Source organism: Rhinolophus sinicus, linkage group LG09 (assembly GCF_036562045.2).
Source record: "Rhinolophus sinicus isolate RSC01 linkage group LG09, ASM3656204v1, whole genome shotgun sequence".
Taxonomy (NCBI): domain Eukaryota; kingdom Metazoa; phylum Chordata; class Mammalia; order Chiroptera; family Rhinolophidae; genus Rhinolophus; species Rhinolophus sinicus.
The window spans coordinates 97980324-97997451 of record NC_133758.1 but is presented as its reverse complement, the minus strand read 5'-3'; the positions used below and the strand labels follow the sequence as shown (position 1 = coordinate 97997451).

The 17128-nt window shown below is 35.9% G+C and overlaps 1 protein-coding gene across 5 annotated transcripts in view; it reads right to left on the bottom strand.

Annotated features, from left to right (window-relative positions):
* The window catches only part of ITGB8 (integrin subunit beta 8), a 73284-nt gene that overhangs the window by 5517 nt on the left and 50639 nt on the right, over window positions 1-17128 (bottom strand). For 2 of the 5 annotated variants that reach the window (XM_019727478.2, XM_074340827.1), the window contains 7 exons: window positions 16850-16945; window positions 13579-13668; window positions 10043-10177; window positions 7153-7558; window positions 4561-4786; window positions 3167-3273; window positions 30-193 (listed from right to left, as the gene is read on the bottom strand). In XM_019727478.2, coding sequence (XP_019583037.2) covers window positions 30-193; window positions 3167-3273; window positions 4561-4786; window positions 7153-7558; window positions 10043-10177; window positions 13579-13668; window positions 16850-16945 — 1224 coding nt within the window. The remainder of the gene's footprint in view (window positions 1-29; window positions 194-3166; window positions 3274-4560; window positions 4787-7152; window positions 7559-10042; window positions 10178-13578; window positions 13669-16849; window positions 16946-17128) is intronic. The other 3 variants (XM_019727482.2, XM_019727480.2, XM_074340826.1) reach the window with 3 other exon arrangements.

Sequence of the window (17128 nt, the reverse complement as noted above, 5' to 3'; positions counted from 1 at the left end):
ATAGTAATTCTTTTTTAGAATTCACTGACCTTTTTTGAGGCCGACACCCTGTAATCTGCTGAGGACTTTATTTTATTACTATTCCATTGTAATATCACCTGTCTAATGATAAGGACTTTAAGCAACCCAATCAAGAATGTAACTATGAAAATGATGAAAAATATCCTCAAGTAGCTTGGGCTAGAGAAACATTCTGGAATGAAGCAAAAAAAAAAAGGATTAAAAACTAGGATGAGTAAATCAAAGGATTCCAACAAGTAAACAGTGTGTTCACTACCTCAATTAATAGGACCAGAGATATTTGCATATCTACATTTTTAAAACAGAGGACTGCCATTGCTGTTGATTCAGAGTGAGCTCTCTAATTTTTATTAAACATTTATTATTAAAACATTTTCAACATAAAACTCTCTTTTGGAGAATAGCCACATTAAGGTATTTTATAAGAGCATTTGTTTGCAGCTTGATTCTTTCATTGTACTAACAGGTATATGTTCAAACCCCTTAATCAAATATAGTTTTATCCATGATGAAGAGAGATAATCTTTGTAGTTTGTACCCTTGATCACTAGTGGAAAATAGGATTAAAAAAATTATTTAACAGCTCTACTCATTAGTTTATATTTCTCTTGTTATGCTTGCTCTTCGTTTGTTGCACACCAGTAATGGGAAATAAAGTAAACATCTGCAGAATCTAAATCAGTACTACTGTAATAGATGAATAAATATTCCTTTGAAGTTTCAGTGTAACTTTTCATGCTTATTATACATAGCTTCTCCAGGAAATGGGAGCGTCCAATTCAGGACAATAAGCAATTCTCTTCCTTCAGTTTTTATGAATTTATTTTTTGCTTGTCTGTTAATCCAACCTACCCTATTTTGCTTCTAAAAATTCCACTGTGTATTTTTTCAGGAATAAATAATTACTAGATGGAAAAGGATATGCTGCCTTAAGAGGGGAGCATTCTAGGTCTCTGTTTTAGCACTAGGCCTTTGGTAAACTCTAGCTGGAAATTCTACAGACTCTGTGGCTGCCAGAGGTATTACCCAGATCCAAGAGGATCGTGGTTGCGCAATACGGAAGTATTCCACAGAACTCACCAGCTGCCCTAGACTCACAAAATTACCTCCTGGCCTAAAGAGGCACGTGATTTCTGTGTATTCTCCTGACTTTGGAGACTTCATGTAAATGTCTGAAGGTCTCCCTGAGAGGGCCTTTCAGGAGGGGACCTGCCAAGGCTGAGAAAAGCGATCACCCAGTCATGGTGATTTGTGTCTGAATCCCAGGGATGACCAAGCATGCTCTTGAATAAACCAAGAACTCAGTAACAGAGGCAAGAGCTCCTCTCCAAGTGGGAAGACTTAGAGCCCCGTTTTCTTTTGGTCAGTGGTAAGATTCCTTGAAAGAAAGCTTAAAGGGAGGCTGGAGGATACTGATTGGTACAGAAGCACCAAACGCAAATACAAGTTCCCCTTTGTCACAGATCTCACACACACAGAGAATCCAAGATGCACTGTCCAAAGGGGATGCCCTTGGAGCCTTCCACGGCGACCCTAACGTGACATGCACACCTTTCATCCTGACAGACTGTCATTTCCTTGGCTGACTTAGAACTACTCAATCAGCTAAGGCAGATCCTTACAGGGGGCACGTGGCTTGATCCCACTTACTGGCTCCTCGCCTAGTAGGAGCTCAGCCAGAAAGACCAAAGAACACCCTTTAAGTGTGACTGAGTGGATAGATAATAGAGGTGGTTAACAAATGCCCTGTCCCTGTCCTTGCACAATAGTTGTGAGGAGAAGGGAGTCCCCTAGCTACCAGTACATTTCACAAATATTTCTAATGTGTTAGGACAGAGGAGATTTTCAGGGCCCAAAGGTGTGTGCATTTTTAAATGTCATTTTGGATAGCCAAACATTAAGCCCTGGCCATAACTATCTTCATAGTTTAGGTCAAACAAGGGCTTTTCCTAAGGAGCTTTAATGGAATACTTTCTGTAACCACACTTAGGTCACAGTAGGTTTGTTTACTTAACATAATAAATGACATGTTGACAGTAAGGGCTCTATTTATTAGAAAAGGCACTTGGCTTTTTGGAGTGATTGCTACAGCCCCAGCTGGCAGCACATGGGCTGTTTTCAGAGCCAAATTCATTATGGGCTAAGATCACTGTGGATGTGAACGAAGAAGGAAACAAAACTGTGGAGAAAGTTTATTTTTCTGTGCACTCTCTCTAAGAGCTGGAATTATTCTTACAGGTTGGAAGAGACTAGAAATAATAGTAGCAGTATGAATGTTTTCATGGAAAGCATAATTTCAAGTTTATTTCTAATTCATGTGTAGCTTAACACCTTATATCTGACAAAGCAGGGTGCTACCTGTCGGGTTCTAATGAATTTTGTTTAAACATGGTCTTTCGACACAGCTCTCACATGTTTCTGTTGTTTATGTGTCATCTTTAAATTTACGTACCTCTTCCATGTTCATTGGCTCATTTAATCTTACACAACTCTGAGGTTGGTATGATCATTTTACAGATGAAGAAACTGAGGCTGAGGGAAACACTGTAAGAGGGCTGATATTTCTTAGGTACTAGTGTCAGGGACATGTCTTAAGCCAAGTTCCATGCCCTAATTGTCGTGCCACCTTTATAATCACTCACCCTAAATTTTATTTATGTTAGAATGAAAAATACCAGAAGGAATAGCCCTTTTGAAGCTATGCATCTCGCAAAAGCAAATACTTAATTTTTTGGCTTCACCTGAAACATGTAAGTAAATGTTGATTTGATACGAGGAAGGTTAGAGGTGGAAGCAAGTTTGGGTTATGAAGGATAATTATGGCTCCATAGATCTTATGTCTCAGGGTGAAACGGACTTTACATAGGAACCTCCTACTCCTGGCTCACTGAGGCCTCTCTAGAAAATCTGTTTGTGTACTTCTGTGGAAAGGCACAGCATGGAAATTTAGCCCAGATGGGAGGTGTAATGATTCAGCCAAACCAGGCAAACATACTTGGCTGGTTTTGTAGGGTACCACCCCTGGGAAATGGAAAACATTGAAGCAGCCGGTCCGTTCTTTAGGAAGTTGATTCTGGGCCCTTTGGGGCAACATGATTCACTACAAACACCTTTTCAATGATTCGATTATTAAGCTTTGGCTCACCTGACGCCTGGTCCACATAATGCTGTTCCATGAAAGCACATGAGGTTTTACATCGATCAAGTAGAACTTGAGACAGATTGTGAGGGTGAAGACATTGCACACAATTCCTGTAAGGGGAAACAAGTGAAAATACACAATATTTAATAAGGTTGTAGCCTGTCTTATTATCAACAAGAAATAAAATAGAGTACTGCTTTAGGACAGCAGCTTTGTAAAACTGGGAAAGAAAGCTTTGACACGTATTCGTAATCTTGGCTGAATTTAGTGCCATGGCACAGTTACTTTCTAACCATTAAAAATAGTTTGATAATCAAAATAATGATTTTTCTATCTTAAGAAAATCTCTAGGAGATGAATAAGACACTGTCACCACACACAAAACTAGCCTATATAGATGTTTTAGAAGGTAGATATTAAGACACTACTAGAAAAGTTTAGCAATGAATAAATAGTTCAAATTTATGTTGAGTTCATTAGAAATAACTACATCATTATGTTTACTGCATTTCCAAGAGAGCATAAATTGCTATACATAATTTAAAAAAATCAATCCAAGAAAGTGAAGGTCTTAAAAATTTGAATAAAACAAATTGGAAGGCACAGTGAGGTTTAGAGAGTGGTCTTTGAGCAGGACTCAAACTGTTATTGGACAATTAATTCTTGGCACAAAACAATAATGCTACCTTCACTTAACATATCACCTTTTATTTATCCATCACATATTTCTACAGTGCTTCATAACCACCATTATTCTTTATCTTTAATAAAAATACAACTATAATAATAGCTAACATTTCTTTTCTATGATTATGCACCAAGTACAAAGTTTTTTTTAAATTTATATTTTTATTTTTTACATGAATCATCTAATTTAATTCTTTCACAGAACTACGGCAAGTCATTATTATTAGTTTCCTCACTTTCAATATCAGGAAACTGAGGGACAGAGATTTTCAACAACTTGCCCTAAGTCTAACAGCTAATTAATATCAAGCTGAGGAGCAGGCAGCCCCAAATCATCCCACTGTACACCTTAAACTTGCATAAGGTTATATGTCAATTATATCTCAATAAAGCTGGGGGAAAAAAATCCCCAGTGAACTTTTACAAACACTGAATATTATTCTTTTTACGAAAAAAACCTAACTTAAAAAAGCTAAGGCAGTGACTGCCTACATAAATTCTGATACTTCCACAGCTATCTGGTGGCCAGACACTGGAATCTAAGTCTTCTAATCCCCAAATCCCCCATTCACTTAGTTTTTAGCATGATGATAACAATTTGTTATGAGAAGATCCAGTAACTTCTAAGATTAAGGAAGGCAGAATAAAAAAGGATAAGCAAAGCTACAACGAAGGACTGCATATGTATGTTTGGATCAGAGAACACATACCAGTTTTCGTTGCAGGTTGTGTGACACGTGGGGCAGTGTTCACAGAAGCGGCCGATGCTCCTGGGATCAGTGCACTCACACCTGCCGCAGACACACGTGCCTCTTCCACTGCACACTTGGCCCTTGGGGTTGACACAGTGCTGGGCGGATGTGGATGGGCACTGGCACCGATCCCCTTCCCAGCCACTGAAGCACCGGCATCTGCCCGCTTCACACTCTCCATGCCCTGCAACAAAGACCCCCAAACCTGTTACCGGGGCCATGGACTTCGTGAGCGTTTCCAAATGTGAATTCCCCTCCCAGCTCCATGGAAACAGACTGCCATTCAAGTGAATGGAAACAGCCTCATTGTCTATTTGTCTGAGAGAAACAATGCCAGGACGCAGGGGTGTCTGTTTTCAAAGCCGTCCTATTGTAGAGACTCTCCTGAGTTGTGAAGCCCGGCCTGCTGCAGTGGCTGCCTGACGACTTGAAGGTCACCATACATTCAGTTTTAAAAGAAAAATACAAACAATAAGAAGCTACGAAGGCTGAAGTGATGTCAATTGTCTGACTTGAAATCCAAAAAAAATGGGTATCGGATTAATAGCTTCTGTAATTTATTCTCCTAGTCTCTTGTGATTGCCAAGGGCCTGGGATAACTTCAGAGGTCCGTGAGGCAAACCCTTCTAGTGCTTCAGTTCTGCTACTGCCATGTTTAAAGATAAAATCTCCAGGGAAGTTGAACTAACCCTTTCACATCTTCAGGACATTATTTTGAAGATTGTGGGGCATGTCGAAAGTGTGCTGTGCACTATCAGGTGGTAATGAGAAAGTGCAGAGAGAAAGCGAGGCAGTAGATAAGTGTGTGTTGGCATCAGGAACAAATAAGCTGAGCAAAAACACTGGTTATATATAGTTAAATGGATTTCAGACTGCAGAAGTATCCAAAACTTAACATGCTAATGTGAACTACAAATCTTCAACAGGAGTACATTTTACAGGGTTATGTAGTGTTTCTCCAGCTTATTTAGCCACAGACATTTCCCTCCCTCCCTCCCTTCCCTGTCTTTTCTCCTCCCTCCCTTTATTGCGGAGCACCTCATAGGGTAACTGTTCCATAGAGTCTACTGTTGGATCAGCTCAATTTGCTAACTGTAAAACTAATGAGGTCCAGGCCAAACAAATGCCTGCCAGACCCTATTCCCCGTAAGCAGGCTGCACGGCTAATCCTAGCCAGCCGACCTGTGAACATGTGTTTTTATTCTCAAAGGAGACTAGTGAAGAAAATGCTTGTCAGCCTACAGTTTGCGCTTATAATTTATACACAAATAATTCAAAGCAGATTCTCAGCTACCCGTGTGTCAGTAATATCACAGTCATATAGAAGAGCTAGTACATTGTTTTTTGATATTTTACTATAAACAGAGACTGGGATTCTCAATGTATTTCACGCTTCTTTGAGAGATTGACAGCTGTGGGAAATGATCTCAGAATTCTTTCTTTTCCCTGTTCCAAACAGGGTTAGCTCTAAAACATTAGCTGATAATTACTGATTTGTTCTAAAGTCATCTATAATCTCTTCTGCCCATGATATCAAGTAGAGCTGAATAAACGTTTGAAATATAAAATATTTTGATATACAATAGAATAAAAAGACAATTTCTATCACGTATTTATGATATAGAGCAAATTTTTAGCTTACACAAGAACACAGAAAATTTATTCTGTATAGATTTTTACTTTCCATCTGCTTATGACAATGAGATAATTTCAGTTCATCAATAATTTAATTAATATTTACTTACCAAAAGGCACACACTAAAATGACATTTTAACAGTAAGTGGATTTAGCACACTATCACAGAAAAATCAATTCATTTAAAAATAATAATTTGTATTAATTTTTAAATGCTGCATAGATTTTCCTGGAATCTAACCTCTAGATGGCAGTAGACTGAATTAGCCAAAAAGTACTTTTGATATTTTCATTTTAAATGATTTTATTTTAAAATTTGGTCTGTGTGTGGCCTCTGGGATTAATCTTCTAGATTACTTATAAAACCAGTATTTTCTTGATAAATGCTCTCTCTTGACAATTCTGTTACTGGCGTTGTTCCAAAAATAAACGAGAGGTTTAAATTACTACAAACTTGCTATACCATCTATAATAATGCATTTAGAATTTTCCAGTGAATGAAAAGTATATTTTTATAGCTCACTATCTTCTGAGTAAATTGGAGCGAGTGACCACTTACGAGAATGAATCAGATCCTTCTAGAAGAATATTCTGATTTATAGAAAACCTGTCAGACAGTATCAGTAATTTCCTTTTCTGGTATATATTTTTACAAGGTCAAGGCATACTTGATAATAAGAATTAATTTTTGGTTTGTATTATTTTTCAGTATTTACAAAATGATTTAAAATATAAGTATCAGAATCATGTGGTACAAATCTCTTGCCATGCTGTAATTTCACAGACTTTGAAACTTTGAATAGTAAATTCAGATTCAGGGTTAGTAATTATAAAGCTGTGATTTTAAGATACTTTAACACATACGGTAGTTTAATAGTGACTAATAAAAATTGCATGTATAGATTTATACTCACCAGCACACAGATTTCCATGATGATACGGACAAGAAAAGTCATCCTTTTCACAGTATTTTCCATATACTTTCCCAAGCTTAATTCTGTGACACAAACATTTCCCACAAATACAAACTCCTCGACCACTACAAACAGGTTGATCCTCGTGTGACTTGCAACTCTCAGAAGAAAATTGATCTTCATCAAAATGACATTTATTCTCATCACACTGGAAACACTTGGAATCCAGAAAAGTTTCATCAACACACTTTCTTTTAGGTCCGCTGCTGTCCTCACACTGACAGCTGCAGTTTTTGTGTATATGAATTTTAGTGGTTTCATTGAAACCAATAGGTTTGATTACTGCATAGCTTTTTCCTCGTGTGACATCACATCTTTCCATTATAACTGTTACATTGAAAAGAACCTAAATTTGGGGCAGGGGTAAAAGAAAATATATGTCTTGATTATTTTTATTACCAACATTATATCTGTTAATGATATTTTCAATCAATAATATTCCATCTTCCAGAAATTAATATTTATGAATTACACATGCATTCTATTTCATATATAGCTGTAATATCCCTTTTTAATTTCATTTATTTCCTAATTAATAAACTAGAAATTTAAAGGATGCAATGACTGCTACTTGCCTGTATTGAACCATTAAATGGACAGAGAGGTTCAAGATTATTTGAAATGTCAATTCCACTTTTGATAATTAATTTATATCCTTAATTGATTTCTTAGCGAGCTTGAGAGAGACTAGACCATTTTCTCAATTCAGTCCTTAAAATAGGGAGGCAGGGTTACAGAATATTTGGCATTAGGAATAGATCAGATAAACTAAAGGGCTTCTTCTATACTGGCTTAAAAACCCTGAGATGGGATGTTCAAATGAACAACTTTTATTTTGTTTCTATTTTCTAGGGGTCAAGTAAAGTTTCAGAGTTAAATTTTAGTTTATATATGGTGTTAATGGAGGAAAACATGAAGCTTTCTTTGAGTGACTCAAGGAAAAAATATTTAGGACTCTCACTCTCAGATTTTCAGATCTCACTCAATAAAAGGTCATACATTTGTCTCAGTGGAGATGTTAGCCCAGAACTAAGAATCTGGGCTGGCAGGAATTGCTTTCCTCATGAAACTACAGAATTTCTTTCTCCTGCCAATTTTTTTTTCTTTTTCTCTATTTTTTATTTTTGCGAAACATGATTGGTTTAATGTGTCTATTTATATTTGTTAATCCATTTTATGATCTTCAGGTACTTTGGCAAATAAGGTTATATGGTTTTTTTTCCATATTAGACTGAGATCCATTACAATTTAAAAATAATTTGTGCTAGGCTTTTTGCTTAGGATGGATATATAAATGAATAGATAATATGGATGTATAATATATATATAGATATATATCCATCCCAACCAAAAGCCTAGCACAAATATATTTGTACACACACACACACACACACACACACACACACACACACAATGATATAAAAGATCTAAATTTAGGCTTATATGTTATATATGCATTAGAAATTAGAATCAGTCTCACAATATTAAAACTAGTGCAGTTGGGTTGTACTTGAAATGTTTTTTGTCTTTAAAAATGTTAAGGATTAACAGATGTGTAGGATAATGTGATCACTGCCAATATTAATACAGCAAAACTCAGGGTTTATATAATTAGAGGTCATATGACTCTTCCTGAGAGTTAAACTGTTTACATTATTTGTTGAATGTGAGAGGAATAAAGGGATATAGACAAAGAAAAAAAAAGTAAGATATAAGGAAAAACATTCTGCCTAAACTGATTTTGAAAGAACAACTTCTAAGAAGGTAACCCTTACTCACAAAGTAACTTAGTGCTATTTTTTGTTAGTGAACAGTTTCCTCTAATGGGAATCAAATATGTATTTTGTAAACTATATTATGTCTTTTGAACAAAACCCAAGGAGTGATTATGGAGTAGCCTCAAGAACTAGCAACTAGCAAAAAGTAATTTCAAATGTACAACTTCAAATGGAACAACTATACCTGCAGATTCTAAACTTATCCATTGGTGAAAAATACACTGAAACTAAAGAGAAAGGCAGATTCTCTTGTATTCAATCTTAGAATCTTAGGACGTTTTATCTCTTTCAGTAACCCTTTTTCTTTTTATCTATAGCATGATATTAAAATAATAACATCATAGAACCTTAGAGATGGAAGGAAAAGGGATTAGAAATCTTGTAGTCCAAGCTATTCATTTAAAAATGAGGCAACTGATGCCTCAAGAGGTAAATGACTCACTGAAAATGTCTTCATCCAACAAGAATTCCCTTCAAAGGCATATTTCTGTGTGTTTACTCTCTATTGTGCCAGTCCTGGGAGAATCCCTATCATCCCTGGTCCTGTTTCCTGATGCCACTATAATCGAAAATGAAAGATTTTGAAATACTAAGTCTTTATCAACTGCTTCATGACTCCCGTTCTTTTCTGTGGCTTATTAATCTTCAGTTTTCTAGTTACTCTGAGAACTTTCAGATTTGATACCAAAATGGTATTATCATCATAAGTATAGACACTACTTGTTTGAGGAGATGTGATTTCTTTGAGGAAATATGATATATATATATATATATAATGGCTGTAACATCTAAGTTTAATGTTATTATCTTTGAATAAGTTTTACATATAATATGTATTTACTTTAACTCTTGAGTCGGAGAGAACAGTCAATGTGTTAAAACAAGTAGGAACTTTGCAAAGAGACAATAAAAGTTACTTTGAAGTATAAGTATAAGTAAGATCCTTTGAGTCAGTAGTAAGTAAAGTTTTTCAGAATGGTTTGATTTTTCTGTGAGAAAGCATGCCAAACAACTTAGTTTATTTTCAATGGGAGAAACGCGCACCCACATACTTCGTCATTGCTTGTCACGTTTCTGCATCCGTCTGTGCCTGGTTTTCGGGTCCCATCTGGACAGATGGCAGTAATGTTTAAATAGACGCCTTCTACCTGGTTTTCCACCTGAACTTTCACTTCTGAAATAAGTTTCTGCAGAGACATCATTTTTTAGTTGTATACGATAGCAGTTTTCAAATGTAAGCAACTAAATAGAATCAAGCTTATTAAGTCATTCTAGTTTTAACTAAATCAAAAAGTCACTCTATAAAAGGATGAATAAAAACAGTGTTTCCACATCATGACCTAATTACATTTGAAATACTAAGAAATACTGCAGGATTACACTATCTACATTAAATTGCTCTGTTTTTCTTCTGCATATTTCCATGCCTGTGCATTTTGATCACTTCAAAGATAAATCTTACTCAGCCCGTTACAAAAATAACCATTTTCAATCCCATAATATTTATATTTTGTGATAAAATTTAAATAAAACATTGAAAACACATATCATCACAAAGGGTAAATCATTACAGCTTAAAATCTGGAACATGCTTCTGACATTTATAGCTGTTAAAGAAACATTTCAGTTTCAAACTTGTTAGACTATCATGAAAGTAAAAATGTCTTATTGAGATAGAATTGAAAGGTAAATTTTTGAGAGGCCATTTCTATACTGTAGGCATAAGAATTACCTGCCAGATACAGTCCTGTAAATTCTTCAAGAATGGCCTAGGATTGATTGTGTCAATCAAATTTGTGCCAATTCTTAATACTGAAATAGCACCCCTTACTGAGCGGAAAACCACTCATTTATGCAATCACTCAAGAAACATCTATGTAATACCTATCATGTATCCATTTATCAAGCACATACTAATTTCTTCCATCACAATCTTTTAAGTTCTAAAAGTTCTAGCTGCATTAAATATATATAAATATATATTTCAGATCCATGTGCATTTTGTCTCATACAACTAAGAGTCTACGACATGCAAAAGTCCTTAACATATACTTGCAAATGAAAGGAAGGGAAAAGATGAAGTATGTACCTAAGGGAAGAGAGTGAGTAGTAGGGTATGAAGGAAAAATAATTTCCAGTGACTTCTAACTCTTTACTTGAGCAAATTTTCTTCTTCAGCTAAATAATCAATAAAGACATGTGTGCTGACTAATTAGTATTTGGTCATGGAATTACAGTAGTAAATCTTTAGAGTAAGATACTTCCTCAAATTAGTAAATTTTATTTGGATTAGGTAAAACTATGTCAGCTACATTTTTTAATCTCCTAAAGAGCTCATACATTGTAATCACCTAATTGAACAATTTTGGCAAACCAACAGAAACGTCTAATGATATACAAATGGTGTTGATATGATGATGGATTGACAGATCAGAAGGAAATTCCTAAAATAATAAAGTGTTCTCAGTTTGCCCTTCTGAAATTCTGCTTCTCTTAAAACCTTAAGCTACTTATAACAATACAAGCTCCAGACACAATCTTAAGCTTCCTTTTTAATATCTAATGGATACAGAGGCAGAATTTTCTTATGATGTACAATTCTCTTTTTCATTCAATGTAATTTATTTTTCATCTTAATTTCAGCTAAATTGCTCTTGTTATTAGAGTTATAATTTTTACATAATTTTAATTCTAATGGCAGTGCTTATGTAAAGCATAAAACAAATGTATTCACATTCATCATGTACTAAATTTATATGCACTCTTATAAAATTCTTATAAATGAAGCGCAAAAAATGAAAAGTTAGAATGAAAATATTTTTATTCTTTTTTTTCTTCAATGAATGTAAATAGTTTCTGTTGGATTATGAAGACAACATTTTGAAAATATAGACATATATAAAATATTAACAGGATCCCAACTTAAGGAGATTAGTTAGCCAGAGGAAGTTCTTGTTGGATTTACTAGTATTTTTCCATTGTTTAAGGTTAATGAGAACTGCAGTTAGCTAAGGCACACATACCTATCTTAGGCAAATAAAGAGCATAAAACCAAATGTTGCCTTTTCCCTTCCCATTGGTGCAGTCTGACATACAGGAAAGTTTGTCAATTTATATTCCTTGTTTGGGATAATAAATGGGTTCTACTATAAAAACTAGGGTGGCTTCTAACACTGTAAGCTCCTTCCTTATTTTGATTATTCCTGGGAATAAACTACGGATGGGAATGACTTGTACATACGTTTGATTTTCTATGATAAGTAGCATTACCAGTCCTAATGTTCTTTTGTACCAGGGAGAAAGAAATATAATTAAAGATGCTCTTCCTTATTTCATTCAATGTAGTTTTCAGACACAGAACAATTCCTTGCCCCCCCCCCAAAAAAAAAATAAAAAATCTCACAGGATTTATTTTATTAACAAAGAAAGTTGAAACAAGTCCTTCATTTTCTATTCTGTGTCTATATCCTGCCTTCCTTCTTGTACCCAAGTTGAAGGCAGATGCTGCATGGAGAAAACGAGAAGAGAAGCCTGAGCTTTCTCACAATGTTTGAGCTACTCTCTTCAACTCTGCTGTGTCAGGAAGGGATTCAGAGAATTTGAGGAAGTAAGACTTCATTAATGGTCTATAAATTCAAGGTGAAATAAAGCATGTCTTTGAATACTGTGTAAACAACAACAAAACCAAGTGATATCACACAGGAGGAAGCAACCTGGGGCCTGGAGTTAAGGAAGACTTGGCTTCTCTTCCTGTTTCTTTTGCTTGTTAGCTGTTTGACCTTTGGTTAATTTGCTTCGCTTCTTTGGGGTTCTACAATACACAATGGGGGTATTAACACCTGCCTTATAGGCCAGTTGTGCAGATTAAATGAGATCATGTATGGAAAGTAACTGGTTCTTGGTGGTATTAAAGTAACAGTCACTGTTATTACAGCATCTTAACAAAGAATTCATTCCAGGAATGACCTAGGTTGAAAGAGCAGATGTTTTTTTAAACCTTTGCATTTAGATCCCACTCTTCACAGACTGGGGACAGCATACAACTGTCAACTCAAGAAACTAGTACATTTCTTAAGGTGATTCTTTTAATCAAACTAGCTTTATAAAACTGATAAAATAACTGATTGAACAATCAAATGATTGATCTAGGAGATCCTAACAGACTCCTCTTAGTAATCTCTGTATTCCAGATAGTTCATTTTCCGTGACAGGTTGCTGCTTTAAATAACAGTGTGGACTTCTTACTTCATGACATAGGAAATTGTGAAATTTCTTGGTAATAGAGTATATTCTATAGCCGTGATTTGGTGACTCACCAAATATTTGATTTGGAAGGAAACTTAGATTGCCTGTAGTCTAAGTTGGTTTATTGTCAGTGAGACACAGTGAGGTACAGAAAGCTGAAGTGAAATTCCCAAGGCTCCATGGCTAGTTGGTGGTGGAGCGGGCTGAACTTAGGTAACGTAATTCCTAACATAATGTTCTTTCCACCACACCTTTCAAGATAATAGGGCACTAGTTTGTACGTTGCCACAGAAATTGGGGTTAAAAGTTCATTTTTTGAAAGTTGTGTTTAACATATACATACCTGATAGGCTTCTACTACCAAATTGTTGAGGTTTGCAGCCTTTGATTCTATTTCACCAGCAATGGTGCCAGGCAAGAGGGGTAGAAGGTCCTAGAAAATATACCAATGACATTTACTTAATGACAGTCATATGCAATGGTTTAGCAATCAACAAATATTAAAAATTCTTGTAGTTATCAGTAGAAGGTGATATTACATGCATCAAAAAATATAAGAAAAGAGAAAAATATAAGCAAGCAACCAACTAGGGCAGCCAAAACATACACACCTGAAATGGCTGTGTGTGTGTGTGTGTGTGTGTGTGTGTGTGTGCAAGAGTGTCTGTGCATGCACACATGACATGTTGACCTGTAAAGCTAATCAAAGTACAGACCAGAATTTTCCAAAGTATCTTCTGTGGAACATAGTCTTGAGATTTTAAACATGAAAGGGTTCTAAGGGCAGATAAGTTTGGGAAGTTCTCCATATGGTTTCTTCCACTTAGAGACTCAAAATGTGCGCTTGACAATTAAAAGTTCAGAGAAGTCCTGTGATTCAGAAATAATTTAGCATTATATAATGCATTTCCCAACATTTCTTTAATTACAAAACACTTTTCTCATATAAACATTTTGCAGAACGACTGTTCCATGAATGAACTTTATTACATGTTGGTCCAGACTGGAGAAAACCATCATAGTCACAGGGCTTAGCTTCATGGAGTGGATGTTCTTGATGGATGGTACTGAATTATTACGGAGAAAACTCTGGGTATTCCCAGTAAGAAAAAGAATTAGCAAGGGCTTAAAGGTTTCCCTGAGTTGTAGATGAAGTAGGAACAGAGACGAAACCAGTCTGACTGGAGTAAAGGTACATATTTCTAAGGAATCAGATTATGAAAAGTATTGAAATCCATTTGTACACTCATTTTATCATTGAAAAGTATCATTAAGTTCCTGCCGTATGCCAGCCATTACGTAAGTAGTAACAACTTGGTATCTCAGGAGGTAATAGGGAAAATGTATCACTTGCAGATTTTAAAAATCCATTTAACCTTTGTTGAGCACCTGTTGTATACCACTTTGGGGATGCTAAATTGCTAGGCCACTTAGTTGGCATTCTTAATGATGTCACAGGTACATAAATAACAATTTCAACAAACAATGTGTCTTAGAGGATGAGTGAGAGTTAGTCAAGGCTTCCAGGCATGGTGGGTGTGCAGCAAGAACAGTGGCACAAAGGAGAGAAAGAGCCCGGGGGATGGTGTGCACAGGAGAATTAGAAGCATGGCTGCAGGGGCAAGTGCAAGGCAGACAATAGTGGGGAATGAGGCAAGCAGGGACCAGATAGTCTCCGATGCCACATTAAAGGCTTGATCTGCTAAGTCAGAGGGAACTGTGGGAACATTTTACTCTAGGGAGTACGTTGGTCACACTTGTGATTTAAATAGACCATCTTGCAGCCATTTGGATGGTAGATTTGGAGATACGTTAAGAAGCTGTTACAGCCCAGATGAAGCGACTGATAAAAATGTCTCTGGGCTGCCAAAGTAGGTGATTGTAAGAGCATACACAGGAATCTTAGCAGAGCTTGTCGGGTTTTCAGAACCTGTTGATTCTTACTTTGCACACGATTCAGTTAATTAAGCCTGCCTGGTTTTTGTTTTATCAGTGGGTAGAAATTATTTTTTAACAGAGCAGGGAGAAACTGTTAGAGTCAATTACACCATTAAGAAATAATAAAGAGCAGAGAAAGAGGAAACAAAAGCAATAAATAAACAGCATAAGGAATATAGTCAATAATGTTGTTATACTTTAAGTAGGTATAGTGCCAGGTGGGTATTAGACCTACCGAGGTAATCACTTTGTAAAGTATATAAATATCTAATCACTATGCTGTACACTTGAATCTAATATAATAATAATATTATGTCAACTATAATTGAAATTAACCCTTTCCCCCCAAAAAAAGCACAATAATTTGAAATTCAGCTATTAGGCTTAGAGGTTAAGAGCACAGGATTTAGGCTGTTAATGAAAATTTGGGCAAGTATATAACCTCCCTACATGAGTTTCCTCATTTTTCAAAAATGGGCATACTAGTTATACTGCCCTCATTGTTATGAGTTGTTAAGAGTATTAAATGAGTTAATAAACTTTGTGCTCGACAATAGTAGATTCTCAATCAGTGGAAGCTGTTACTATTGTTAATAAAGTGGGTTGGGCATTTGATTTGGCCCAGAGCACTCCTTCCGTGGATATTAATGATTGTTCCATTAAAAAAGGGGTTCCGTGGTATATAAATTTGGGAAAACAGTGAAATAAAGTTTCACTATAGATTTCCAAGGGAAGAAGTGGTATGATGAAGTAGTGCTTTCAGACGATAACTATGGTTGTTGGGTATTAGGGAAGCTGGTGGAGGGCACACCAGCTTTGTGGCAAATGCAAATGGGTTCAAGTACTTGTTGAAGACAAATGAAAATGTAGCTTCTCTGAGGTATTAAAAAATAAGTGAAGGACATTGGGAGTAGAAGGAAGAAGCAAAGATGACAAAGATGAGGAAGACCCATGAACAGACACCTGCAGTGAAAATTAGGGTATCATGGCACCATGGAAAGAAAGAAAAGAGAGTTTCCCAGAAGAAAGAACCTAAAAGACTACAAAAAGAAAGCTATGGCAAGGTCACAGAAGAGCAGTTCTATGTTGGAGGCGGGGGTCTTGTGGTGCTGCCAGAGTGACACAGCTAGCTGCTAAATGTCTATTCTGCTTGTGGGTCTCACCTGGTCTGAAGGATTCTGGACAAAACCTAAGATGATTCTTACGTAGGAAGGCCACGTCCATGGCTTCTCTTGTTCCTGTATTGGATGACCTTGACCAAATCTAGGTATGCTATTGAAAATTAAGCTGATATTCCCCAACCTAATCTGTTATAAGGATATGCCATGGACTAGAATACTAGCAGGACTCCAGACATGACAGGTATAGTTGGAGTGTGAACTACTTTTCACCTGTTAAAAGTCTTTTCCATTATTATCAGTCAGTGCCCACATTTGGTTCTAAGTATTACAAACACAGAGATAATTTATACTTAAACGCTAACTTAAGATACTGTGTAGTATACATTAGTTAACACAGTATTAAATTTAGATTGTACAAAGTACAATAACTCCAGAATTGTACAAAGTACAAATTTAGATTGTACAAAGTACAATAACTCTGGGGTTCTAGGAAGCATTCTAACGTCAACCACCAAGGCAAACATTTTAATTTCTATATTTTGGGAATGAACATACCTTATACCAATGAAACTGTTTTCCTTGAACTGCAAAGATGACATTAATGTTGTTTTCTATTAACTTTTCTGAAAGTTGGCCTAGCGAGGGATGTTCCTGTTAATGGATAATGAAATAAAGAAGGGAGTGAAATTTAGTAGCTTGATCCCACACATATCCAAACATTCCTTAAGAGGGAAAACATATGACTGACATAAAAATGTACTTTGTTGGGTAGGGTTATGGTTTTACTGGAAGCACTTAAATTCTTTAAAAAAATAAGATCAACACCAATGTATT